General features: G+C 39.0%; 1 protein-coding gene across 8 annotated transcripts; it reads right to left on the bottom strand.

Moving 5' to 3' along the window:
• Window positions 1–942: 942 nt before the first annotated feature.
• On the bottom strand, window positions 943–27,586 carry bin1b (bridging integrator 1b). Of its 8 annotated transcripts, XM_086282583.1 has the most exons (19): window positions 26,972–27,584; window positions 16,306–16,386; window positions 15,768–15,822; window positions 15,065–15,159; window positions 14,633–14,668; window positions 13,800–13,895; window positions 12,567–12,674; window positions 12,017–12,109; window positions 10,863–10,948; window positions 10,700–10,775; window positions 10,566–10,621; window positions 10,422–10,466; window positions 7,982–8,024; window positions 7,366–7,515; window positions 5,511–5,531; window positions 4,964–5,224; window positions 4,677–4,730; window positions 4,446–4,547; window positions 945–3,169 (listed from the first exon to the last, which is right to left on the bottom strand). In XM_086282583.1, exons 1-19 carry the CDS (start codon window positions 27,050–27,052, stop codon window positions 3,068–3,070), a joined length of 1,641 nt encoding a protein of 546 aa, XP_086138709.1. In that variant the 5' UTR covers window positions 27,053–27,584; the 3' UTR covers window positions 945–3,067. The 8 variants fall into 8 exon arrangements, with proteins under 8 accessions (XP_086138715.1, XP_086138711.1, XP_086138714.1 ...); XM_086282585.1 differs by lacking the exon at window positions 14,633–14,668 and having other exon boundaries at window positions 944–3,169; window positions 26,972–27,585; XM_086282587.1 differs by lacking the exon at window positions 12,017–12,109.
• Between the last annotated feature and the right edge of the window lie 88 nt (window positions 27,587–27,674).

The following is a 27,674-nucleotide window of genomic DNA, read 5'->3' as shown; positions in this document are numbered from 1 at the left end:
AAGAAGGCCTGGGATGATGGTATTGAAGGCCGAGCTGAAGTCAACGAAGAGCATCCTCACTGATGTTCCAGGATTCTCCAGGTGATGCAGAGCAGAGTGGAGGGCGGTGGAAACTGCATCCTCAGTGGACCTGTTTGCCTTATAGGAAAACTGCTGGGGGTCGAAGCTGGGTGGGAGGCAGTCCTTTATGTGCTTTAGGACCAGCTTCTCAAAGCACTTTGCAACCACTGGAGTCAGAGTGATGAGTCTGTAGTCGCTGAGGCTACTGATGGTGGTGGACTTGGGGACTGGGAGTATTGTTGCTGATTTCAGGCAGTGAGGGACAGTGGCATGTGACAGGGAGAGGTTGAATAATGGTGAACACAGGAGCCAGCTGGACAGCCCAGGCTTTGAGCATTCTCCCAGATATTCTGTCAGGGCCAGCAGCTTTCCTCTGATTTACTGCTCTTTACACATTGCGAACCTGGTGTTCTTGGAGACTAAAGGTGTGAGGGCTGTGCTCAGAGGAGGCTGTGGGCAGGGCAGGGCGGTGTGCATGGTGGGGGTGTCTGCAGTTTTCTCAAAGCGGGCAAAGAAGCGGTTAAGTTCCTCTGCTAATGAGATGTCTATATTATCTGTATTTGTCCCTTTGCCTTGTGATATGTTTCAGGGCCTCCCATACCTTTCTGGAGTTGTTATCAGAGAGGTGATCCAATAGCTTGTTCGAGAAGTCCAGTTTTGCTGCTCTGATGCCTTTTTTAAGGTCTGCTCTTGCTCTGCTGTACATATCCTGGTCCCCAGATTTGTATGCCGAGTTGTGTGCCTTTAACAATGCCCCAACCTAACTTGTCATCCAGGGTTTACAGTTGGGGTAGACCCGGACACGCTTTTCCATGGTGACAGTGTCCATGCAGTGCGTGATGTAACCTAGCACTGCGGTTGTGTGAGTCTCTAGGTCAGGGGTCCCCAACTCCAGGCCTCGAGGGCCGGTGTCCTGCAGTTTTTAGATCTCACCCTGGATCAACACACCTGAATCAAATGATTAGTTCATTACCAGTCCTCTGGAGAACTGCAAGACATGTTGAGGAGGTCATTTAGCCATTTGAATCAGCTGTGTTGGATCACAGACACATCTAAAAACTGCAGGACTTGAGGCCTGGAGTTGGGGACCCCTGCTCTAGGTCATCATGCTCGAAGACACTCCACTCTGCGAGGGCAAAACACTCCTGCAACTGAGCGAGAGCTTCCTCAGAAAAGGTGCTAATGGTTCTGATGATGGGCTTTGTCCTTTTCCTGAGTGGTGTGTATGCCGGGACGACGAGCAGAGAGAGGTGGTCAGACATACTCAGGTGGGGGAGGGGAAAAGATCTGTAGGCTTGAAATTTTGTTTTTATAGCTCACCTGTTTTAATTACAGCTTAAAGTTTGCATTATTAGGGGTGTGATTTTCTTCAGTTTAAGAGGTCAGAATAGTATTTGCAAAGAAACACAAAAATATTGTTTCCAGGCAAATGTGTCTGATCAAAACATATCATTTGAGATGCTTGTCTGCACTTTCCATAGACGTCTACACCTTTCTGCACTCCTTCCTGGCTGAAGAAGTGTAAATATAATTACTTCCATAATTATACACTACTTACTAAAAATAATTTGCGAGTGAGAAAAGTGGTGGAGGAACATTTCAAATCATTGCTTTAGGAAAAGAAGGACTAAAACTTTTTCAAAACACTTAAGTACACATAAAACTGTATTATTGGAAAATTGTGCATAAGATATCAAAGTAAAAATAATTATTATTTATAAATAATTATTATTTTTGTTAGCAGCCTGTGTCTCTGGTTTCAAAAGGTTAATATGATGACACTGGGGGTTTTGCGGTTTATTTAAAATTTCCACAACAACACACAAAACACAAAGCTCCAAACCAGTGAGCGGCATCAGAGCGGTTTTAAATAAAGGGCTAATAAGCAACACACAACAGGACACACATTGTTTAATTGGCCTTTAATGACGCTGATTCCGTCCTTCAAATGCTGCATTATTAAATGTTCCTTATTTATTCCACAGTGTAAAAATATCTTTTGCACAGATTTCTGAAAGGCTCAGAGTTTTCAAACTTTAAACCTTTCAGTTTTCTGTGAACTCCATGGACACAAATTTATACTTCAAAAAAGATGAAAGAAAACGTGCTTAAGCAGCAACAAAGTGAAGTCCGGATAGCACAGACATTCAGAATCAAATTTATATGAAAAAAAAAAAGTGTCATTAAGGGAAAAAAACAAAAACAGCCGAGTTTGATAGCAAGGTTCACCATTTCATTCATCATTGAAGAGAGAAAAAAACCCCCAAAACAAAACCATGTGGGAATTAGAAAATGTAAGCTTCACGTCATCTCGTGTCCTCAAAATGGCCAGTAATATAAATTAAAAGCTACTGTTCCCTTTGAAAATCCTACAAGCTCAAGAAACTGAAACAGATTTTGACAAGGCAAGACAGAAACCCTGCAAATAAACCTTGTGGTGTTCTCCAGGGCTCTTTGAGGACTCCTGTAACTTTAGAATAATCACAGCCTTGTTTTCACAGAGGAGGGTCCCCGCCTGGTGTCACAGTGTTTGCTGTATTACAAACAAAATGAAAATACAAAGAAACACTTCATGCAAGGGAGTATGTTTTAAAAACATACTTTTCCAAAAACAAGAAAACATTTTGACATCCGTACAGTACATCCATGACTTATGTTAACTTACTTAAATATGAGTAACACACCACTTTGTGTTTCGTTTGGATTCACCGAAAGTAGAAGAAATCAATAAGTTAAAAATCAAAACAAAAAGAAATTTCAGGACAACATTTCGATTGAGATGTTAGCACATCGTTTACCAAACTGTCACAATAAAGGATAAAGCCTAATTCTTCATCATCTTTTAACATATATTAATTTTTTAAATACACACTTTTGCACCCAATTATGTTTTGCTAATACATTTTGGTGTGTAGGTAGATACGTAAAGACAACATGACTTCTTCTGTCTCAGATAAGATATCTGAGGAAATTGTATGAATAGCAGACTTTGCATGTGGCGTAAACCTCAAACCCTCTGGGTGAAGTTTTCGGGGAAAACGCCTTTGGCTGAAATATCTTTCTTCTGAAACCAGTGAGACTCCTTCAAGCCCATGAGCCAGCCATCATCCTACAGACACACACAGTACAATCAAAGATTTAACATTTGGTAATTACAGCCTCAGGTAAACTACATATCCATCCATTCACTTCCGCTTATCCTTTTCAGGGTCGCGGGGAGCGCTGGAGCCTATCCCAGCTGTCATAGGGCGAGAGGCGGGGTACACCCTGGACAGGTCGCCAGTCTGTCGCAAGGCTAACACACAGGGACAAACAACCATTCGCACTCACATTCATTTGCACATTCACACCTAGTGACAATTTGGATTATCCAATTAACCTATCCCCTCAAGCTGCATGTCTTTGGACGGTGGGAGGAAGCCGGAGTACCCGGAGGGAACCCACGCAGACACGGGGAGAACATGCAAACTCCACACAGAAAGACCCCGGCCTGATGGTGGAATTGAACTCAGGACCTTCTTGCTGTGCGGCAACAGTGCTAACCACCGTGCCACCGTGCTGCCAGGTAAACTACATAAATAATAATTTAAAAAAAAATTTTCTTAGATAAATGACTTGTAAAATTGTTATTATTATTAGTAAACTACATAAATAATAACAATTTTACAAGTCATTTATCTAAGAAAAAAAAGTACATCTAAAATTCAACCAATAAGTATGAACATCTCTATGAACGCAGAAGTTTGGGTAGTTTGCTGCTTTACTCATGAGCATTCAGGAGTGTGTTAACACAATGCCAAAGAGAGAAAGACATCAGCAATGATCACAGAGAAGCAACTGTTGCCGCCCACAGGACCTGGACACCTTACAGTCATCAAGTCGACCATGAACCACTAAAGTGTTCTAGAGTAAAAGATGTGGTGAGATGCTTTTAAATCCTCAAGTTTGAGTAGACGTGGCTAGTCACTTTAAATCAAACTTGAATGTTTTTTTCCAGAAAATGTTTGATAATGTGTCGCTAAGCTGAGCTTATTGATGCTATGAGCTGCAGTTCAACATGGTGGCGTTGGAGTCAATTTCACAAGATGAGGAGCTCAATAGCAGGACAAGCTGTATTTTGCCCATGTGTGCTATATAGTCATCTCAGGCACACCATCTGCTGTTCAAACCTTTTGTTTACGAGGGGCTGCTAACAAAAGAAAGATGACACATGGAGGAGGATCTAAATCAGCTTGTTTCAGACAGAGAGCAAACTGATGGGTTCCGGTATAGGATTAAAAAAAAAGAAGTTATTTTGAACTGTGGATCATGCAAAGCTACTCTAGTGTAGTGCAAGAATAAAAACAAGAAGCTAAAATAAGCAGAATGAGTCCACTTAAACTGACCTGTTCATCTGGGTTGTCAAAGGCCAAAACCAACACAACGTCTCCCATCTTCAGTTCCAGCTCATCACCATCAGTAGCAGCATAGTCGTGTACCGCTTTCACCTGGAGAAAACAAAACAAACGTTTCTCATTTACATCTGATTTGCATATGAAGTCTGTAAAACTGAATCTTTTTAGAAGGTGCAGGATGTTACCTTCCTGTAATTAAGCATAAAAATTTGGTTCACTTACCTTGTAGAGGAACCCTGGAGGGAGTTCGCCATCTGAACCATTGGTCACCGCACTCTGGACCAACAATACACAGAAAAATCAAGATATATAATTCAGGAAGTCTTTGAAATGCTCCATTTGGTTAATGATAGAGAGGTTAGAAGTATGATAGAGTAAAAAGTAGATCAAAGTGGAAGAAAAGAAGATCAGGTTGATGGCTTTTTAGGGTGCTTTCCCCAGATTTGAGGGATTCTTGACTTTTCAGCATCTAGCTGAGGTCCCACCTGCCCCAATCCATCAAACTCTACCTGTGTGTATTGATCATCACCCCAGCCCCCCTGTTCCACATTGGCACCGTCGTTGTCCCAGTTGGGCTCGGTGTATGGCTGAGCCTCATAGTCTGTGTCGTCAATCCAGCCCTCCTCACCCACCGCCGTCTCTGCCTCATCCCAGCCAGGCTGACTATAACTTTGGGTGTTGCTTTGGCTGTAATCCCATCCACCTTGGGCTTCTTCTTGATACTGGTCATCGTCATACTGCTGTTCAACCTCTGTGGCAGTCTGTTCTTGCTATAAAGGTCAAGCGTTGTGGAGCATTGTGACAGGTTTGTAAGCATAAAGGTTGGGTAGGTGGATGGATGAGGGTGGCAGAGGAGCATTTGGGTTTAAAGAGTGTAACAAGAGTCACGACCCAGGGTTGTGCAGGGTATTAAAAAGGAAGGAGGTTTTAAAGCATGAAAGGAAGAATTGAAGAGCTTATTTCAAAGTCCACAAATACAGAAAAATGTAAGAAAAAAGGTGTAGTTGTGGTTTTCTAAGAGAGCCCTTAATTAAAACATAAAGAACCCATGCTTACCCAGGAGTCCCATGATGCCTCCTTGCATGGAGCAGTAAGAATTGAGACAAGCAGTGAGACAGAAGAGTACAAAGAATCTTTTTCATAACGATTCATTCAAGTGCACAATTCATGTGATTTAGCCCCTTTTTAAAAGAATAAACTAAGCCAAACTTCAAAAACCAAACACATTGCGTAAACTGTTGATGCACTAATCAATTATTTGCTTGCATTATGAACCTTGAGAGAACCATATAAGCACCAATCACTGTTTTTGGGCTAAATCTGGTATTGCCATTCGAGGTTTTTTTCAATCGTCGCTTTTTAACCACTTTTAATCAAAGTCATCTCAAAGCCTTCTCAGCCTGTTTTTGTTTGATGGGAAAGAGCTAATAAATACTAAATCCAAAACAAAGACAGCAAAGGAGAACCAGCTGAATGCATGAAAATGTTTACAGAACAGCAAAGACATTTCCAGGATATCCGTCTATTGTCAAAAATCAATGAACATCACCAGTCAGTCGATCTGCATGCAAAGCGAAGCTGGAAGAACTTAGACATGCAGTGAAGAGGTTAGATCTTTCCAAATAAAGCCCAAACACACACCAAGAGACTGCAGTTACATGCAGTCAGAATTTTATTTATTTATATTTTTTACTTCTAAGCTTTTCAGATTTAGCTGTAAGTGGGAATTACAACAGCTGCACTTCTGAACGGTACCCTACATTTTTCTTTTTGCACCATTAATTAATGTATTTGTTTTTACATAAACTTTTTGAGTCTTTTGCCTTAGATAGTGTTGGGGTGGAAAGTGGAGGCAAACGGCCTCAGGTTGAGCTTGGGTTTAACTTAAACACAATCCCTTTACCTGGGCAAAGCACACCCACCTGGGGAGCTGGACAGGTAACGGCCTGAAATACATCCACATCCCAGTCCAGCAGGTTCACCCCTGACCAGGGCTCACACTGCTACACACACACACACACACACACACACACACACACACACACACACACACACACACACATATATACACACACCAAATCCATGTTAGGAAGGTGTAAAAGTGGAGACTGTTTACATTTGCTAGCGTCTGATAATTTAAGTGATGCTGATGTTCTTTTAAACCAGCGACTCCTCAAGTCTATGCTGCTGCTGCACCCTAGAGGATCTTAAAGTTACTGCAGGTGGGCCATGAGGGGTACTTTATAATGAATGCATTTGTAATTTCAAACTTTAAAATTATGAATACTGATGAATTACAAAGACTGAACTTTTTTCCTTTTTCATGTACCTCCGATGTGCCCGTCTGTCAGGGTCACTCTAAAGTTAAACCTTATTCCCTATTTCACTTTACTTCCTGTTTTATTTTGAAGGTTAGATTCTGGTGTTTTTATGTCAGTCTTTATCAGGCCATTGTTGTATATGCTTTGTTTTCTTCTACTGATTCTCTGTGTTTGTAGATTTAAACTTTTCCTTCCTTCTTTGTGCAGCGCTCTGTGTTGTTTTTTTTATTAGATTAGTAAATAAGGTGCCATTTTGACATTGTCATTTTCAGTCTGCATTTGTCTTTCTGCAGGGATACACTTTATTACCAAAGATAACACTAACATTAAGACTAAATTAACAGTGATTTTGAATCAGGTTTGGGATTACAGCGTTCCTCAGGGCTTTACCCCAGGCCTTTTTTTCCTCACTCAGATACTGTAAAACTCGAGTTTCCTGTTAATAATGGAAACACATATCAGTGTGTTTTACTCAGTAGTGACTTTATCTTCCTATCTTCCCGGACCTAGTCTAACAAGGTATTTCTGTCAAAGTCATACAGGATCTTTTTATAAGTACCCAGAACATAGACATTTGCAGTCAGCCTGACCTGCAGCGTCGTGGTCGTGGAGTCTGTGTTAGTGTCGTGCACTGAGGGCTCATCCTCAAATGGGCTGACATTTTGCTGTTGCTGGTTCGGAGATGGCGTCATTCTTGGTGGAGGCCGACTGGGAGGTGGGCCAGGAGGCGGAGCAGACCTCTGTACATCCAGGAGGCGTTAAATCGAAATCACACAGCACCGCACACATGCAAAAGCAGTGAGGGAGACACAGGCATGGTAGTAAACAGAAGTAATGTGTGTGTGTGTGTGTGTGTGTGTGTGTGTGCGCGCGCAATATGATGTTGCTTTAGAGGTTAGGGAATTCATTTTTTCACAAATTTGTTTGTTAATCATCATAAAAATGAAATACTAACTAACAACTGACAATCTAATTAAAGTGCAAACACATTCAAACATTCATAGAGACAATTATCATTTTAATCACATTTTAAGTTGATTTTAAAGAGACGTTTACAGCAAAACTTCCTCTAATGATTTGTTACATTTAAAAAAAAAAAAAAAAAGGATTCATCTTATTTTTTGACATTTTAAGATTTTATGAAACCTTTTAACATTCAGTTTAGGGTGTTTGGGGATTATTTAGTTGTTTATTTTTTCATTTTACCTTTGGTGCTGAGCTGGCCGACTCATTGTGGTTGGCTCCCTCACTGAGAGAAGACAGAAAGAGACAGAGAAAGAGAGAGAAAAATGAAGGGGAGAGGAAAAACAAGGGAGGACCTGAACAGGAAATTACTCTGCACAAATAATAAAACATTAAAACCATTTAAACCATACATGCAGTTCTGAGGTATGTCCACAAGAAGGCAGCAATGAACTTTAAACGAACCTCTGTATCACGATTTCAAAAGCGTGCACATGACATCACAGACTTTGGTTATCGGGTATCAAACAACACAAATAGGAAGTATTTAATGTGATTTAAAAGGTCACAGCTTGTTCATTATTACTAACAGTTTGGCTGAATTTCTAATGTGTACTTGCAATTAGAGCAGGGCGATATGGCCAAAAATATTTATCACGATATATATTTGAAAATTTGCGATAACGATATAATTGATGCGAGACAAAATACAATTCCACAACATTACTAGCGCAAAAAGACAACCTACCATTTATTTTCACTTAAACAAGAAGCTGGTTTTTATGTACATTAAAGCTTTATAAAAATGTAACAGTGCAAATGCAAATTCCTTGCTGAAAGTTTAACCAAAAGGCATTTCCAGTAGAAATGGGCTGACATATCCTGAGCATAACCATGTATAATATCCACTGAAGTTAAAAAGAGGTGCTTTGCAACATTAAACTGCAGTGTGCAGTACGTATTTTTCGGACCATAAGGTGCACGGGATTATAAGGCACATTAAGCGAAACAAAGCAGTCAGATAAATCAAACTTTATTCAACTCATTCTTCTTGCTTCCTCCACTTCTGTACCAGTGATTCATTAATGTTGAATTCTCTGGCAGCTGCTCTATTCCCATGTTGTTGCAGTATATTAATGACTAACCTTGTATTGTGGATGGATTATCTCAGTTGTTCTCCTGACTGAAGTTTGGTCCGTTTAATAATAATAATAATAATAATAATAATGGATTGGATTTATATAGCGCTTTTCAAGGCACTATTCATTCACTCTCGCATTCACACACTGGTGGAGGCAAGCTACGGTTGTAGCCACAGCTGCCCTGGGGCAGACTGACAGAGGCGAGGCTGCCATATCGCGCCATCGGCCCCTCTGGCCAACACCAGTACACCAAGGACACAACGACCAGGAGAGAGAGCCCGGGGATCGAACCGGCGACCTTCCGGTTATGGATACGCTTCCCAACCCCCTGAGCCACGATCGCCCCGTTTACAGCATCCTGCCATGTGACTGAATTTGTCTCTAACTATCAGGAACCTTAACGTTAACTTTTATAAGTGGAAAAGTGTTAGTGTTCGTCCTCCAGCTTCACTGTTTATGTTATGCTAACATAGCTGTGTCGCTAGCGATCACGTAGCACATCATTATATACCAGCTAGCCCAACTTCAGTAACCCTACAAACGTCACTGCTGTTTAGTTTCCTGTCTTCATTTATGTTGGAAGTGATAGCAGAGTTGTACTTTTGAATTTTTTCAGAAATCTCTCAGTCAGAACATGCTATATCATGCTTAGGTAACTAGCGAAACTAGCGAGCTAACTTCCGCTAGCTTCCTGCTAAATTCTAACCCCGTTTAATGTAATACATTTTGTTTTCATGGATGCCTGGAAGTTAAACTTCATAGTTACACCTGGTAAAGCAGCAATGCTGATCGTTTTATTAAAGATGAAAGAATTTAGACAGTTTTTAACTCTCAGTGATGCTGCAGTGTTGTTTGACCTGAAGCATACGGAGTTTAGGACCCAGATTACTCCCAGATTTAAGAGCATCTTAGTCCGACAAATACAACAATAACGACGGCCGCTTGCATGTTCTGCAAAAAAATGTGCTTTGTCATGTATCTGACGGACAAACACCAAACCAGTTCCACATCACTGAAGTTGCACCATTTTTACAAACCAATTCTGGTTCATTTGTTTCACTCAACAATCGGCCGTGTGCGTATGAAAACAAAGGCACTGCGCATGCGCGTTTTACTCATATTCTATCGCGATATTTCATTTTCCTATCGTTGCCTAACATTATACCGGTATTACCGTGAACGGTATAATATGGCCCAGCCCTACTTGCAATGTAGAGATGGAGGGATGCCCACATACAGGTTCCAATCTAGGCTGGTGGAAGCACCTGATAACTCCTGCACAGCTTAGATGAATGCTTTTGTACTATATAGATACTATATGTTATTATTCTATATTTTAGCACCTCTGAGTCAGTGACAATGATAATCAACCAGAAAAGCAGGAGGATGTTGTGCCCATCTTTTATATACAGTCTGTAGCCAAAATCAAGCACATGCATCACTTCAATCTTCAGACATGAAGCAGGTGGTTGCATGAAAAACACTCATGCTCATCAGCTTGTTTCCCACCAGGTGACGCCTTAAAGAGCAACAGATTTTACCTCTTTGCACAGTCTTCTGTCTTTGACGCTGCAGTAGCACCTTTTCTGCAGCAGGGGGCATCGTGATGGACATTACTCTCCTTTCCTTTGCATGTTGTTGATTTTTTTTTTAATTATTATTATAACTTTATATTATAAGCTTACTTGATTTGCCTCTGCTCCTCCAGTTTGGTCATGATGTCATTCAGGTTTTCACTGAGCTGTGGAGACGCACAGAGGGCGTGTAGATTACAAACTGATCAGCGTTCACTTCAATTTGATCAGTTAGTTTGACTCACTTTGCTCATTTCTTTGTGGAACTTCTCCTGATGACCTGCCAGGCTCTGGAATGTGTTAACATAGACGCCAACACGCCTACAAACACGCACACACGCACATTTTTAAAAATTTGATCTAAGGTATCAAAAAAGATTTAGATGAAGAAGATCGACAGTTTTTGACCTGTCCCAGAGTGCCGGAAGCTCGTCCTGTAACTCCACATTCAGCTCCTCAAAAATTTTCTGAGCTCGGCCCAAATCCTCCTCCGCCTACACACACACACACACACACACACACACACACACACACACACACACACACAGTTAATAATGGCAAATTTCAATGTCTTTAACACATCTCTAAATAAATAGAGTTTTCCATAAGCACACAAGCATGCAGGCAAGTACAGGGTTTCATACAGGAGCTACTGCGAGGGTGTAGATGACACAAGCAGAATGCAAACACTGCTGACTGGGAATCAAATTAAAATGAAGGCCTGCAGACATGATCAGCAGAGTCATTTTAATGAGTAACCACAGATCAATGTAGCTTCCAGGTCTGAAAAGTGAAACCACCACGGAAGAGTCTTAAACCTGTTTTTGTTCTAGAACGGAGGGGGACGGGGGGGACGGGGCCTTTATGACCTCACTAAGTCACTTTCCTGGTGAGTCTGAGGTCTCAGTCGCTAGTCTCAGGTCATACTGCATAAAACACCAAATTAATTGTAAATTATGGTCACTATTAGAGTCAGAAAGAAGAGACACCCAGGATATGCCTGTTGGCTAAAGAATTGCTATTTGAACTGACAAGAGCACACCAATGCACTGTGTGCCCATCTAAATCAAGCTGTATATAAATGTTGGCCAATCAGAAGCATAAAAACAATAACACAACACACAGACTGATGTATAAAAAGAAGATAAACACATAACTTTTGAGAAAATCCTTGTTTTACACAATGATGATGCAGGGTAAAACATTTAAAGAAGTGGCATTTCTCAAAAGACCTATGTGGATAGGACCTGAGGTCTCAATCTTTTACGCCATCTACAATACTGTGCTAAGAGGACGAGAAATGCAGCAACAGTAACAAGTTCTGCGACTTTGTTTACTTTTCTCAGAGGCCTCTGCTTTTCTTGTACTCCGGCAGTATCCGACAGATCTGGCAGCATCGATCTGATGCTGGGAGAATCCCAGCTGACTCACTGGCTGACGACTTGTCTGTCACAAGTTGCTGTGAAATAACTCCACGCTTCACAATGCTGATCATGTCAAAGGACCTGGGTTACAGTTTTCAAGGTGAGGAGGGGGTTGTCAGTGATGAACCAGAGTTTCACCTGGTTGTAGGAGAGGTTAGTCTGAGCCACCTGGTGAGCTGATATCAAACCCTGAGCCCAGCTGGGAGCCGCCATCTCCAACAGGGCTGCTGGCTAACCACACACACCATGCAAGAGAGAGAGAGAGGGAGGGAGGAGAAGAAAGCAAACCAGAATTCAAGACAAATGCAAACATGTTAATTAGGATTTAGTTAGCGAGAGGTTCCACGAGTTTAACAAACGCTATTTAGTTAAACAGTCATTTTGATCCTTTGACTCGAGGTGGTGTAAAGACCAGTGTTTTTTCAACCCTCTGTGAAGGCTGTGCTCCTGCAGTATGATGAGGAACTTTTGCTGATTAGCACATCAGTAAAATATGATTAGGTCAAATGAAATTTTATGTTTTGTTTTACCAGCTGAAATACAAGATTTCTTTTTTGCCTTCACACATTGATGATGCCATTACATATAACATAAAAAAGTCAGTCCACCTTCAGCCAAAGACTCTGAACTGTTCCATTAAACATGCTCAAACACACACAAACGTGCACACACTCTCAGTGACGGTTACCTTGGCGATCTTGGCCTCATCCTTCTTTTTGCCTTTCTGCAAGGAGGTGAAGTGATGGCGGGCGCTGTCAAAGTCCACCAACTTCCTGTCGCGCTTTGCTATACGAGCCTGCAGGAGAACACAGCTTTAAATATGTTTAAAGGGTGTAATGTCATACAATACTGTGCAAAAGTATCAACTCAGCCCTTATTTTATTTATATTTTGTGAGGAAATAGAGACATGTTTATTGAAACATGCAAACATACATGTAAATACAGCATATAGGGCAAAAACAGAGTTTGTACAATTCTATGTCAACATTTGTTCTGCTCTCTGTCAGCATGATCCCACACTGCTTCAATAATGTTGAGGTCCGTGCTCTGTCGAGGCCAATCCATGACTGATAGTGCTCCACTGTGTGTTTTTATTTCCAGATATGATTTTACTACTACTATATCACTATCATGCTGAAAATGAAGCTGTTGCCAATCAAATGCTTTCAGATGGTTTTGCATGGTGGATTAAAATCTGATGGTACATTTCTGAGTTCTTAATTCATCAATTTTAACAAGATCTCCAACACCACGGACTGAAATGCAGCTCAAACCATGACAGAGCCTCCACCGTGTTTTACAGATGGCTGTAGACACGCACTGTTGTACCTCTCTGCTGATCTTCTCCAAACATACTGACAATGCTTTGGATTAATCACTCCATCAGATCGGTTTCCACTGATTTTCAGTCCAGTCCAGCTCTTGTGTAATTTTCATACCTCAGCCTTTTCTCCCTGTTTGCCTTCATTAAAAATGGCTTCTTGACAGCCAGCCTTCCACTGAGACCATTTCTGATGAGGCTTCAGTGAACAGTGAACTTACGGACAGGACAGAGACAGTTTTTAGATCTGAGACTTGTTCTTTTGTCCTCGACTTGTCCAGTTTCCTCAATTTTTTTAAGGACACACTGCACACCATGCAACATCAAGTAGTGTTTACATGTGTAAGAGATGTCTTTAATATAGGAGCAAATTATCAGTTTTTTAAAGTTTCAAGAAAAGCGGATTTTCAAATTAAATCCCAGTGCGTCTACACACTCAACAGATTTTTATTATCCACTTGCAAGTTTAGTGGGTGTTTGATTACATCTTTCAAACACTGCGTTTTATTCAAACACAGTATGACAAACACCTTTTATTTAGAAAAGCCAACATGAGCAGTTGTTTTTGTCCTGTGGTTAATTTTCAGAAACATGCTCACCTTGATGTCAGGAAACTGAGAGAGGTACATGTCCATGTCCTGCAGAGATTTGTCCGTGATGCTCTGGTGGTAATCCAACCACATTGTGTCTGTATCCTGAAACACATAACACAATTACATAAACATCTACCTTTCTTTTTCTTTTTTTTTTACTCACTCATACATCCTCCACGGCACTTATTCTTCTATTTTTTCTGACATTTTAATTTGTAGATGATTCAGGGGGACCTACTTATTTTCTTTTATAGTGGTATAATAGTAACTGTAACTGTGGCCTTTTTTAAATTAATATTAAGACAAAGACCAAAATGCCATTGGTAGAGGGCTGCAAACATGCTCATTTCTGCTGTGAAGGTGCACATTTTAACATGCTCTGGGGACTGACTCACTTTGGAGCCAGTCTCTAGTGGCTATCGGAAGTACTGCCGCTCCAAAGGTTGGCACTTAATTTGGTGTCCCCTGTGTCTATTTATTGCATGAAAAGACCATTTTTTAACCTGTAAACAAGTGTAAAATTGATCTGATTTCCAGAGGTTAACAACCTGTGAACTGCCTTCTAGGTTGTTTCTGGATATGTCGCTACAGTAAAGTCTGTTAAAGAGTCTACACTAAAACCAAACTAAAAGCCCCTACTTCACCAGCGTGTCCCACAATGATCACCAGAATTAGTTTTAAGCTTTTACTTTCCATCGGTCATATGTTTAAAAATTCAAGAATGCTCACCAGTCTGAGCTTTTTGGTAGAAGTAAAGACATTTTCTCTCTGTTTTGATTCTTAAAACAATCTGTCCTGATGAGATCTGTGGGACACACTCAAAGTTTTCTATATTTTACCTCCAGGTTAATGTCCATCTCCTTCTCTATCAACTCCTTCAGGGTGGAAGGAGAGAGCCATGCAGTTAAGAAAAAGAAATTAAGTATGTTAGCGGGAAGAAAAAGAAGAAAAAGAAATCGAAGAAAGAGTCACACAAGAGAAATACAGTAATGTATGGAGGACCACAGCCACCTTTTAAAAATTATTGAACACATAAATAAGTAAATAAATAGATAAACAGGAACACAAGTGTTTTATATTTCTTTTTCATATTTGGTGGAATAGCAACTTTATTGTTTATTTGTGTTATTTTGGTGGTTATGGCCCTCCATAGACTGAAGTTTTTATGATATTTTTGTTATAATCAAACAGCTATATCATTTAGCTAATGAACGGATGCTGTTACAGAGAAGAGAGCAGTTCGGGTGAGATGTTTTTATTTCCTGTCTCACCTCAGCCAGCGCGTCTATCTCCTCTTTGCCAAACCAGTCCGGTTCGTACATGTCCGCCAGACAGTCCTGCAACCTCCGCGACGCGTCATGCATGGCTGAAACACAAACAGAAAAAACACACATAATTACACACAAGATGACCAGAGAAAAATAATTTACGCTCTTGATTGTAATTTTACATTTTGTTTCGTTTCTCATAGTATTGCTTGTCTCTTGTTGTTTTGCAGTGTTCTCGTGTTGAGTCTGTTTTTTGTGTCTTTATTATCACTTTGATCCATATTTTTTGGTCACTTAACATCTCTTTGTAGTAGAAACATGCACAACTAGTCCACTAGTCAATTAAATACCGTCTCCTTGTGGCTGAGTTCTGTTGTTCCTACACACTTCCGGTTTGCAGTAACCGCACTCACAGTTGATTGTGGAGTATCTACAAACTGAGTTGTTGTAATGGTGACATGCTGTTGCAGCCAGGCTCAAATTCAGTGAGCTCTTTAGAACGACCCATTCTTTCACAAATGTTTGTAAAGACAGACTATATGAAAGCTTCAAGAAACCATAATAAATGTGTCTGTGTGCAGCATGTTTTGGTTACAATTGACTTAAAAAGTGATATGAACCGACTGGAGAATTCAGCATCAAACAAACTAGCTGCTTCGCTATGATACATGTTAAAGCACAGCTTGTAGCCTTTTTGCCAACTTACTTTTCACTGCTGCCAGGTATGCTTTCAGGTCCTTCTGCAGTTTGGTGCCTTCTCCCTGAAACAGGAAGCACAGTGAGCAACAACAACAACGTTTAAAACAAAAATTGAATGGAAATAAAAATGAAAACTACAATTAGTAAAAGCAATTATAAAATTCAAGCAAAAAAAAAAAAAACCCCACTGAAACAAAGTACAATGCGTTCCTTTAATGTTACTTTATTGTGAAGGGTAAATCACACAGGAAGTCACTGTTGAGGTGCTAGGGATGCTAAAAAGCATATGACCTTAGGTTTAACTTTAGTTTAATATGTTATGTTTCTTCTATGCTGCCTAGCACTAATATTAACTGGAAAATTACAAGAGTTGCAACAACTATTATTAATCTAATTAAAATACTACTAAGCAGATTTATTTATAAATGCTAATTAGAGGATAAACTAAAATAAAGCACTATGATAAAATATGTTACGACATTAACAAGTGCAGTTTATGGGCATCAGCAGCATCAGAGGTGCGGAAGTTAAAAATGTCTCCAAACCATCTGCTTGTTGAAGTTGGCCACCATCTCCTCAAAGACAACATCTCGGGTCTCATCTGCTTTGCCAAGCTTCTGCAAGACCTGCAGAGAACACAAGAGGACACGGTGATTGATCTAGTCACACATTTTATTTCTGTGGCTATTTTAGATCTATAAGTGGAGGTATGTAGCGGTCTATTTTCAGGCCACTGTCATAGCCAGTTGACGTCTGTGGTTAACACCAGCTGTGTGTGTCAGCTTCAGCGAGGACATCTGAGTTAAAACTTGTTTTTAAATTTCAGCTTGAACTCAGAATTAGGATATTTAGTCCTGAAGGACTAAAACAGGTTTACACAGCAAATCCATGGAGCCCAAGGACTTAAGGGGACCTGTGTGCCAGTGAATCTCTTTAAATTTCAAGTTGGAAAGCAGTTTACTAAATAGTAGGTTCAACATACCATATACCCATAAATTCATTCAGTTGCAGCCTTTGTGGTGTTTAATGGTAAAGAATACAACAGTTTTCAAATATAGGCTCAATGTGCAAATTTGACAGAAAGTCCACAAGTACAAATGGATGATTTTACCTTTGTTACTGATGCTCATCAGGGAAACACAAAGACATTAGATGCTATTGAAAAAAACTTTAGACCCTCACAGTTAATTGTAAAGAGATCCAAAATATTCTCCAGGTAATATTACACCTGGGACTTGATTGCACAGTACGCAGTGATATCATGCTCATTACAACCCGCTCCAAGAAGATTAGGTATGCACACCATTAGTTACCATGGCAATGTACCCAGGTAAGAATTGGGTAGTACAGGATTCCCTAATGCACCCTCTGGAAGTTACACACCAAAAAACCCCCAAAATACACATAAACACGTATAAAATGAGCACAAAACAACCTGGAAGAGATGCAAATGCATCACAGTACGATACAAAAACATGCAAAACTATACATTTATCATAAATAGAAAGAGGCAAAAACACCCACAAACAAACATGAAGAAAAGTTAAGCCAAATAGTTCCTGTTTAGATGAAATGCAAAATAACCCAAAAAAGAAGATATGAATTTTTTTCATGGACACAAAACATGACCACATTTGAAACTGAAAAAAAACAAACAGAAAATAACCAAGAAAACTAAAGTACAAACTAAATAACTGTAAAGAAAAAAATGTTTAGTAGCCAGAATAAAAATGAAAAATGACCAAAAAGGACAGAGAAAATTTTAAAGACAGGTGCAAAAGCAGAAGCAGAGACACAAAGGGACCACATGTAAGAATTACGGACATTACTGTTTGGTCGATTATTTATTTGTTGTAACTTTGCTTCATGGCCTGTTTAGATGGTGCCACATTTGTAAGGAAGATGCATTTGAGGTTGACCAGTAGACTTGAGTATGTGTGTTTGTGCTCATGAAAAACCTGCCAAATGTTTGCTGCCAAAGCCAAACAGCATGCCAGAATACGAAAAACACCCAAAGCAAGAGAAGAGGTGCAAAAATGAAGCGAAAGATAATAACCAGAAAGAAAAGAAAAATGTCCAGAAAAATTCACAAAGGATGCAAAACAACAAAAAGAGATGCACATCAAAATACTAAACAAGCGCAAAGTGAAGAAAACTTTACAAAACAACTAAAAATATGAAAAAATAGACACAGATTCAAAAACTACAGCAAACAGAAACTAAATGACAGGAAAGAGACACATAATAACCCAAGAGAGATTCAAGCTGAGCACAGACAGAGAAATAAATGGACTAAAAATAAACTGCAAATGACACAAACCAATGAAAAAAAAAAACCCAACTAAATGTAAATGCAAAGCAGTGAAAAAAAAAACCCAGACAAAAGAAACAAAAAGCTGAAATTGAACACAGATGGAAGCAAACTGATGGCAACAAAACAGTGAGAACAGATTCATGTTCCAGTCCTTCTATAAGTCATGAACCAGCTGTATCACAATACATCTGAGTGCTGTGTGTGAGACATCTTTAGAAGAGAATTCACTTCATCTATGGCATCTTTTAAAATTAGGGCAGAGTCAGCAGGTGTGAGGTCAAAGGTCAAAGCCTCTGTGTCCTGTGACCCGACAGTTTTTTGAAATGACAATGTTTTTCAATTTTCTTTCTATATGATGTTTGCTACTTTTTAGTTATGTATTGTTTTATGTTTCATATAAATATATTTTTAGTTTTATTTTCTAATGATTTTAATAAAATTAAAATGTTTTTTTAATTAATTTTAATATTAATAATAATTGAATTTCTGGATTTTTGTATGTTTTGGGTTGTTTGATCTTTTCTAAACAGTTTCTACTATTGTTCAGTTATATTTTCTAGATAGTTTTTAAAGGTTTCTCTTACTTTCTGAATTTGTTTCTACAAGTGCTTTCATTTTATAATTTCTTATTTTGTTCAAAAGGTAATTTAAACAATTTATTTACTGAATTTCTTAGTAATGATAAGTATAAGTGACATCTTTTGGCTTCAGTTTTTTTCTTCTGTTGTTAGTTGAAGGTCAGCAGCTAATCTGATCAGATGACTGACTGCAAGCACATGGACGAGCATCCACAACACCTACACCTCTGCCACCTGCCGCCCTAATCCTCTGACGGATACACAAACCAACATCAACACTCAGAGGGGACTTCCCCACTAGTCTGTTTATAACTCTCCAAGAATATAATCATCACACATCAGGAAAAACTTGTTCTTCATCTAAAACATGCACGCTGAAGAAAAGCGTAAAAGTCATGGTCCATTCAGGTCAGTAGAGAAAAAAATCATGAATCAAACCCGAGTTTTGCTCTGTAATGGTTCGTGACTGTGCTGGTTTATCTATCTTTGCGAGGACCTGTGCAAATCTCCAACTACATCAGGACACTTTGGTCAGTCCTCATAGTGGGACAAACCTCCAAAGACCTGTTTCAGGACACAGTCTTAGGTTTCGGCTCATAATCACGGCAGCATAACGTCCTCGCAAAGACAGATGTACAAATGTGTGTCATTACTGTCCACTGCATATTGGTGTCGAGTTTCAACCTCCCCAAAATACACCCGGAGCACACACAGAGGGAGTTTGAGGGGTATTAAGAGTGACGAAGAGGAGGTCCAGGGGCAGCTAAATATAGATTCACCCTCCCATGAGCCCCACCCATAGCAGCAAGGCATGCTGGGAGTCGTGGGAGGGAGGACAAGTGTTCAAGCCAAGCAGGGCAACTTTGAGGTTTGGTAAGTTTGGAATCAAATTACTAATTTTAGAGAGCTAAAATTAGTGGACTTATTATTAGGCATTAATTTGTAAGATAAACTAATTTTGTTTAGTCATTTTTATCTAGATAAATGACTTTAACATTTAAATACTTCATTTAAAAATCTCACATTCTGGTTTTATTTTTGTTTTTTGTAACATTTTAGCAAAAGAAAAACACATTTTAAAACATTTAGTGTCTCTAAATTTTTAGTATATTTTGAATTTCGTCTTTTAATTACTGTGATTTATTTATTGTTGATACCATTTTCATTATTCCTTAAAATTCAATAGAAGGAAGGAAACTATAAATAAATATGAAAACACTCTTAAAATAATTTTTGTATTATTTCCCCATTATTTCTTATAACAACTCTAAATTTCATATTTTAAAAATATGAAAATAAAAATCAGAGTATGTTTGTCTTTCTTCAGTCCGATGTAAACATTTTAAATTTAGACCGGAGGGTGAACTGATTAGAATTTCATGGCCAAAAGCCAAAGATGAAGACGACCATGATGAAGGCCAAAAGGTAAGGGCTGATTTGCTGATAAGAAGCACAAATGTAGAAAAGAATGAAAAATTATATTTTAGATCCTAAAGTTCTGGACATGACTACTTGATGGAGGTGCACATGAAGTAATTATTCTAGTTCTTCTTGTTATTATTATTATGAATAACCACATTATTAGGTTATTATTAAGTAACAGTTCTATTAACATTGCATTTTTAAGCAGTTTCATGGAAATTAAAATGCTTTTCCTCATCCTTATTGCCAATTGTGTAATCACAGTATTTTGCTGTATCTTTTCCTTTTGACTAAATTGGTTGTCAGTCTGCTTCCCAACTCCAAATGCAATTTAGAGTCAAATCTTTTGTTTTTTCAAGTCCAGAGCCTCAAAACCTGAAAACAGCATTTTCAATCATAGCCCAGATCCTGCAATAAGGCTTTTGAAACCTGAGCCTCAAGCATTCACAAGAAAATGGTGACTCAGGTCTTTAAAGTAACCACGTACAAGCAGACAGTTCAGAAAACCAACAAACTTTCAAATCACAGAGTGAGTAGCTGATGTTTTAAATTGAATAAATGCTAGAATAACTGTGATGAATAAAAGTGATGAATAAATCTTTTCTTCAGCTTAAATAGAGTTAGTATGGTTATGGTACCACTATGGAAAAAAACTGAACCAATGATCAGTATTTAGCCTGTTTTTTAAACTAAAGTAGCGCTGAACTTTGTAGTTCAGGCAGTTTGACAAAATTACTTAAAGGTGGGAATAACTATCCATGTAGAGCAGTTTAGGAAGAAATTTGGGATAAAGTTTTCATTCGGTGAGGAGAAGGGAGCTCAGGTGGGGGCGTCGACAAAACATTAGGGCACTGGTTGGTGTCACAGGTTGCATCCTCTTTGACTCCAAGTGCCACAACAGGTCTCCAGCTGTTTTCTAAAGAGCACCACCTCCACTGCCACTACGCTCACAGATTCATCTGTGGAGAATTTTCCCAGCATGCTATGCATCACAGCTGACTGGATGATATTATATCACTATGACAGTCATGGCGGCACCCAGGAAAGTCTCCGGATTGTTGGGCCAGCTGGTCCGAATCAAATTATTACTGTGCACCCGGCCGGTACCCGAGTCGAACCCAAAGTGCAGCAGTAGAGTGTGTGTGTGTGTCTTTAAATTTGAGCTTTTAAGCAGTATTTTCTTAGAATTTTCAGTTAGTCCCTCAAAAGTTTGAGATAAAAGTGCAAAATCTTGATTCATCAATGGCAAAAAGTGCCTGTGTTTTGCTTTTTTAGCTTTAAATCTTCCATAGCTTTGTCTGCAGCAGAAAGGACAACTTAAGGGGTCATTTCTGTAAAGCTCTGCACCATTTTCACATGGTTAATGGCTTGATTAACTGTAGTAAGCTTTAATCGTATCTAGCATGCTCATAATGCTAATGCAACAGGTGGTATTCTGTCGGTGTATACATTTGAGGTTTATGTATTTCTATAGTACATCAAAAAAAACATTTTTTAAACATAAACATTTAAGTAAAATGCATTTGAAATATATTAAATCAAGGTTTTATTTATTTGTTTTAAATAATGAATAATTAAAGAGAATATGCTTGTTATAAACTGAATATATACCAAATTCCATTAAGTTGTACATATGTAACAATATTAGATGTAAAATTTACACGTACAAAGTAACCGATTTGGACATTCATATTTTTTGAGTGTATAAGAATCCCTCAGTTTTACAAGCGTCTCTTCTTCCTTTGCTTCAGGTAAAGTTTCAATCTGCAGGATTTTGGTCTGCATATTTAAAAACAGGCTGATCTCTCTGCTGTGGATGGGAGGACAGACACTGGAGTTTAACAACGTAAAGCGAGCGTGGAGGGCAGCGTGCCAGCAGACAGACAGCTGAAGCCAGCCCCTCCCTCCTCCCCACCTCCCCTCCGCCTCGGCTGCCAGCCTTCAGCGGGAAGATGATACTCTGACCTTCCTCTTTACTCACCGCACCACAGCTCAAAGACTGAAAGCTCAGGGACAGAAAAAGCTGCGGTCTTTCTGATTTCTTCTGCTGCATGAATGCCAAGATGAATTTCCAGAAAACAAACTACGTATTTCCTGTGTTTTAAAATGCAATCCACTATGTTTTCCTCTTGGACACTGAAATCAGCCAAAGACTTTTTGGTAATATTTCTGGTACCTGGTGTACCAGAAATATTATTAAGAAAGTTGATTGGACTTTCATATGTGCTGGTATTTTAGTTTTTTAGAAAATAAAATCATAAAAAATAGTTATTAAACCATTTTAAACAATTTAACAAATACTCTTGATTTGATTAATTTGACTTTGAGGTATAATTCATTGTCTGCTTGCTTCATTTATTGGTGTTTGAGCTGAATGTTGGATCTGGATATAATAAAATTTCAGTCGCTGATCAGGTGTATTCACAGACTACAGCTTTAGAAATTAAAGCCACTTTATCAATCAAATCAAGTTTGCTGCAGCTGGATAAAAAACCCCTGTGCTGATATTTTAACTTGATTACTCTTTGCCCGATTGATGACTTTAACACAAGTGAAGCCTGATAGGTGAAAGCTCTCTTGAACATGCCGGACTTTATCTCTCTCTCTCATTTTAAAGAGTACCCTCCACCTAAATAAGCTCTCCCATTCAGACACGGGGAACATAGGACATGGATGCCACTTCATTCAGCAGCGAGCGACAGTGGCAGCGGCTGCTATTTAAAGTCCATTCAAGAGAAATGATCAATCAGGCTCTGGTGGCTCAAACAGCAGAAGGGCAGCACCATTTAAATTATGCATCCATATAGCCAGTGTTGCTATGAAAAAGTACGAAAAACATATTTGCTCCATTTTTAATATAATGACATGTAATTTCATTTTAAACTTTCTTGTTATATGAGACAAACTTTTTCCCAACATAAGAAGTTATTTTGTTATTCTATTCGTGTTCCCCTGTGGAGGACTCCTACTGACTCCAGCTGCTTGATGTTGGCGTCTACTAGACAAAATAACAACAGATTTAATTACACATTTATGTTCCCCTCAGGTTAAACTGGTTTATGTTTTGGATCCCATGATCTTCAGGTGCACTTTATGCACACTCTAGCAAAGCTAAACACATTTCCTTGAGCCTCAAATAGTCATATTTCATCCAAATTTTCAGCTGCTCCTTTATTTCCCGAGGAGTCAGGACAGCTAATCTTGGGTGGCATCCCAAAGCAGAACAGAACATGCGAGCTATAGGTCCGTGTCATTAAACCACTGCAGAAGAAGAAAGATCAGGACCTATTCTGATCATTTCCAGCTCTTTATCCTTTTTACCTGGGCTTTGCATGAGTCCCGGTTTGAAATAATCCTTATTCATCTTATTCTATACTCCCTCAGTGCATCCTCTGTCTGAAACAAGTCATTTGAGCTCCTCCCTCTTTAAGAAAGTTTTCTTCTGACTTGTTACTCCTCACAAACAGAAGGTTCAAACAGCAAGTGGGTGGGGCTTCTGTGGTTTAGATGACCATGGTATGTGCTCTCTGTTACATCACACGGATCCATAAGCAGAAAATAACTGTGTGAAATGTAGAAATTAGGGTAGTCTGTCATCTGAGCTTTTGGTTTTCAGAGCTACTTATGCATAGACTGATCTCATTATCTGAAACTTTGAGCATGATTAATATAAACATCCACCACTGCAACAGGAGAACATGACAGAACATAAACAAATGAAGATTAGGCTCTTTCCAGATATGAGTTTTATTTGTATGCCAATTTACCCACTTTCACTTAGCGCAATATTTACTTATGAAACATTATAAGCTTTTTTTTTCTATACTTCCACAGCTTTTAAAATCTTTACCTGATGAAAACAATTTATTGCAGTTCTTGCTACCAAGTGTGGTGCGACAAGTTATCAGGTATTGGGGACAATTACTTTTGCACACTGGGGCAGGTAGGTTTGGAAAATATTTTTCCCTTATGAAGTCAACATTTAAAAACTGCATTTTGTAATTGCTCTGGTTATCTTTGTCTGATATTAAAATGTTTTGGATGATCTGAAACATTAAAGTGTCACAAATATGCAAACAAAAATGCAGAAAACTGAAAGCTACGGTCTTTCTGGAGAACTCCTGTTGCTTTTCCAGGACTATACATTATATTTTTCTCACCACTGGCACGTAACACTCAGCAGAAGATTAAGCAAAGTCAAACCTGACAATAAAAATGTGTGATCTGTGTTGCTCAACTGAATAAATTGTTGTTGGCCTGTGTCCTTATTCTTTATGCTAAGCTAACACAGTTCCCTACTACCAACACTGAACAACTTCTTCACCCAATTTCTGGTCCTGATTTTCAAGAACAATTTGTTGTGTTTATATTTTGAGGAAATTTTAACTTTTAGGACTCAAAAACTAAAATGGCTTCAAAAGGTTTGTGGTGGCTAGATTTAAAAGTGACCGTGGCTGCACGCTTGTGTCATTTTGGGGAGGCAATCTTGAAGACTCAGCAGCTGAGATTTGCAGTATATGTGAAATCTCTACGACTGACTGACTGACAGCACTCCTGGTGTGGCCCTGAGGTGATTAGAGGTTAAGACCTCAGCAGGCTTAAGTAAGAAGAGTGATTAGTGCAGACAATAATAACTCAGAGCTGAACACAGACTGTTGATCAGGTTTCATTTGGTCACTTTTACAACTATTTTCTCTCCTCTTTTCTTTCTGTTTTTAATGAAAGACTTTAAAGCCTTTTAAAGTGGCACCTAGATTGCTCCCCAAAAACCAATTACAAGCACGGTGACAAAAAATTATCACAATGAAATACTGTTAACCTCCTTAAAAGACAGATTTGACATATTTTAGAAATACTTTACAACTTTCTTTATTTAAAATATTTTAATATTATTAAATGTTAGGACATGTCACATTCCATAAATTCCGAGCTGAGGGGTTTATATGTGACAAACCCCTCAATCTATTTTAAGGAATTTTAAAGGATTTTAATCATAAAGGGGCATTTCTAAATGTAAAATTGACCTTTAACTTGTTTAAAACCTAATGAAAACACGCTTATATAAAACAATCTATTAGTTCCCCCAAAATAAGGAATTTATCCCAATGGCTCAGATTTTACCCCATAAAACACTTTCAATTGTGCCTTAAGTATATTTAAAGCACTCTGATATATTACAGTCTGGTAGCTGGCATGTATAAATAATTTCTTTGATTTAAAATACTTCATACTTCAACTTTCTTCTGTGCCTTAAACCCCTTTATCTAAAATACTTAAATATGAAGCAGTCTATTGGATCCACATTGTTTTTATCTCAAAATGCTATATTGTCTTTAATTAAGTAACTGGTGGCTTCCAAACTATTGACAGTTTACCCCTTAAGCCCATTTAAACTATAGTTTAAACCATTGAAAGTACTTTTGAGATATTGCAGTTTGATAATTGTTATTTAAATACCACAACCACCTCATTTTTACCTTAATTTCAAATGTCTTTAAGACTATCACTGAACTGTATTCTAACTGTGCCATAAATCGACCCATGACTGATAAATAAGGGATTAACTTGCTAATATTTGGAAAACCCCTCAATCTACTGTGAGGAATTTAAATGGGTTTTAACCACGAGAATCACCTCTGGGGTTTATTTTAAACTCTTTTTAAATTCTACAGTACAGTGGATCCAATTTGATATGTTACAGACTCTTAATATAACTCTGCTGTTTGTCATTAATAGCAAACAGTTGAGTGATAAATATAGTAAGTAAATGATTAGCCGATTGACATTTATTGTAATGGGTGTTAACCACAAAGAGCACCCTTGTATATGATCTTGGACCCTTTTTAAACCCATTCATTGGCTACACTGGACTTTCACATTAGTTAAAGATCTTAGAGCACTACAAATCACAGATGGCTTCCATGATATATGACATTTTTACCCCTTAAAACCACCTTAAACTCTACATAGCTTGCCAGTGTTTGATAATAACACCAGCATTCAAACTTCTCATCCATATATGGTAATTCTGGCCTCCTAAAAACACCATGGAAACAGCTTAAATGCTAACTTTCAGGGTTCAAAAGGCTCCAAACAATTGGGTGATGTCAAAGTGGTTGCATCCATCTTTTATCTACAGTTTATAGTTTCCACCTAATTAAGAGTTAAAAGCCTTTTAAGAGATCTTTCATGCTACTGGAGATTTTACCTCATATACTGTAAAAACTATTTAAAGTGCTTTTTTAGTAATTCAGGAAACAGGGCAAAAGTAAAGATTCAACCTGGAGGAGCAAAGGAACAAAGAGCAGTCTGGTTCCACCTGGAAATACATTTTGTTCCATTGAGTGGTAAAATAATGTTACTGTGCCACATTCAAGCCTAGAAACTTATTGTTTTGCTTTTATAATCCGGAAAAGAGCATTTAAAATGATGCACCAAAACAAAAAAGGGGGATTTGGACCATTTGTCCTTCTGTAACTTGTGGCTAAGTTGCCCTGACATGACAACAAAAGTTTGAGGGGGAGCAATCAAATTTCAAATCATACTTCAGGGGGAGGGCCATCCCAGGCCCTACTTTTAACTCAAGGTTTTCATTTATTAATACTGTGGAATTTAAGATGCTATTAAAAAGGTTTTAAATCTCTGAATATTTTATGAAATACAGTTACATGCGGTTTGGATGTTTGGTGAATATATTACGACGCTGCAGTCGATTTAATGGGACAGGCTGATCCAAACTGAAACTTTCCTTAGAGAAAACCTTTTTTGTAGTCCGTTAACTCTCCCTCGTTTGAAGGTACAAAGTTATGGGATCCAGTTTCACGCCAGGACACTGTGTCCCGCTGCCATGCGAGCCTCCTATGCTGATCGGCTGAATGAAAAGTTGACCATTCTTACCTTCTCCTGCGCTCTGGTAAGCCTCTTCTGGACGTTGATGGCCAGTTTCCCGGCGGTGACCCCTTTCCCTATCTCGGCCATGTCGCGCGTGGCGTGGAGGACTCCCCTTTGGTGTCAGGACCAGCGAAGAAGGAGTGCGGCTTAAGTTGTGCCTCTTCTGGATGCCGACGGTGCGTAAAACCCCTCCGGAGGGACACTTGGCTCGCTGTGCGTAACTCTAATCCTGCTGACAGCTTCTTAAAGGTGCAATGCGTAATTTAATCCTATTTGCGTTTAGTAAAACCAAAACAGAAAAACTTAACAGAGTTTGGTGAACAAGGAGGAACAGATTCAGAAATCGTCCTGCTCTCGATTCTAACTGGTAATTGACAGACACACTTGGGCTCGATATGGAGAGATATTAAGTTTCCCCTCAGTCATCCTCTTAAAGGCGCAGCAGGCTGATATTATTAGCCGACAACTGTTGCATACGCGCAACAGTTGTGTTGCCGTCTTTACGCACGGCCCTATTTATGCGCACGAAGCGGGTTTTATGTCAGATGCGAGCGCTAAATCAACCCCGATGCCCCCTCGGAAGGCCGCACATTCATCAGCGGCAGAAATACACCGACAGACACGAGAGCTGACAAAACTCACCTGCTTCTTTTGTGAGCAGCCAGCAGGTGTCAGTAAAGGCACGTCCAGGTAAAACCTCCGCACCTGA

This window comes from Aulonocara sp. 'chitande type north' Nkhata Bay, linkage group LG23, assembly GCF_057382095.1.
Source record: "Aulonocara sp. 'chitande type north' Nkhata Bay isolate Kocher_YH1m ecotype deep benthic linkage group LG23, A_spYH_male_GT1.1, whole genome shotgun sequence".
Taxonomy (NCBI): Eukaryota; Metazoa; Chordata; class Actinopteri; order Cichliformes; family Cichlidae; genus Aulonocara; species Aulonocara sp. 'chitande type north' Nkhata Bay.
This window is presented reverse-complemented; position numbering and strand designations above follow the sequence as displayed.

What these genes read in the sequence shown, in the direction of transcription:
- bin1b (XM_086282583.1), bottom strand. Translation starts at nt 27,052, where the DNA reads ATGGCCGAGATAGGGAAAGGGGTCACCGCCGGGAAACTGGCCATCAAC. An exon ending in CTCAGTTTCCTGACATCAAG is followed by an intron (nt 12,675 to 13,799) that starts GTGAGCATGTTT and finishes GTTCTCCTGCAG; the next exon opens with GCTCGTATAGCAAAGCGCGA. An exon ending in TCCACAAAGAAATGAGCAAA is followed by an intron (nt 10,622 to 10,699) that starts GTGAGTCAAACT and finishes GCGTCTCCACAG; the next exon opens with CTCAGTGAAAACCTGAATGA.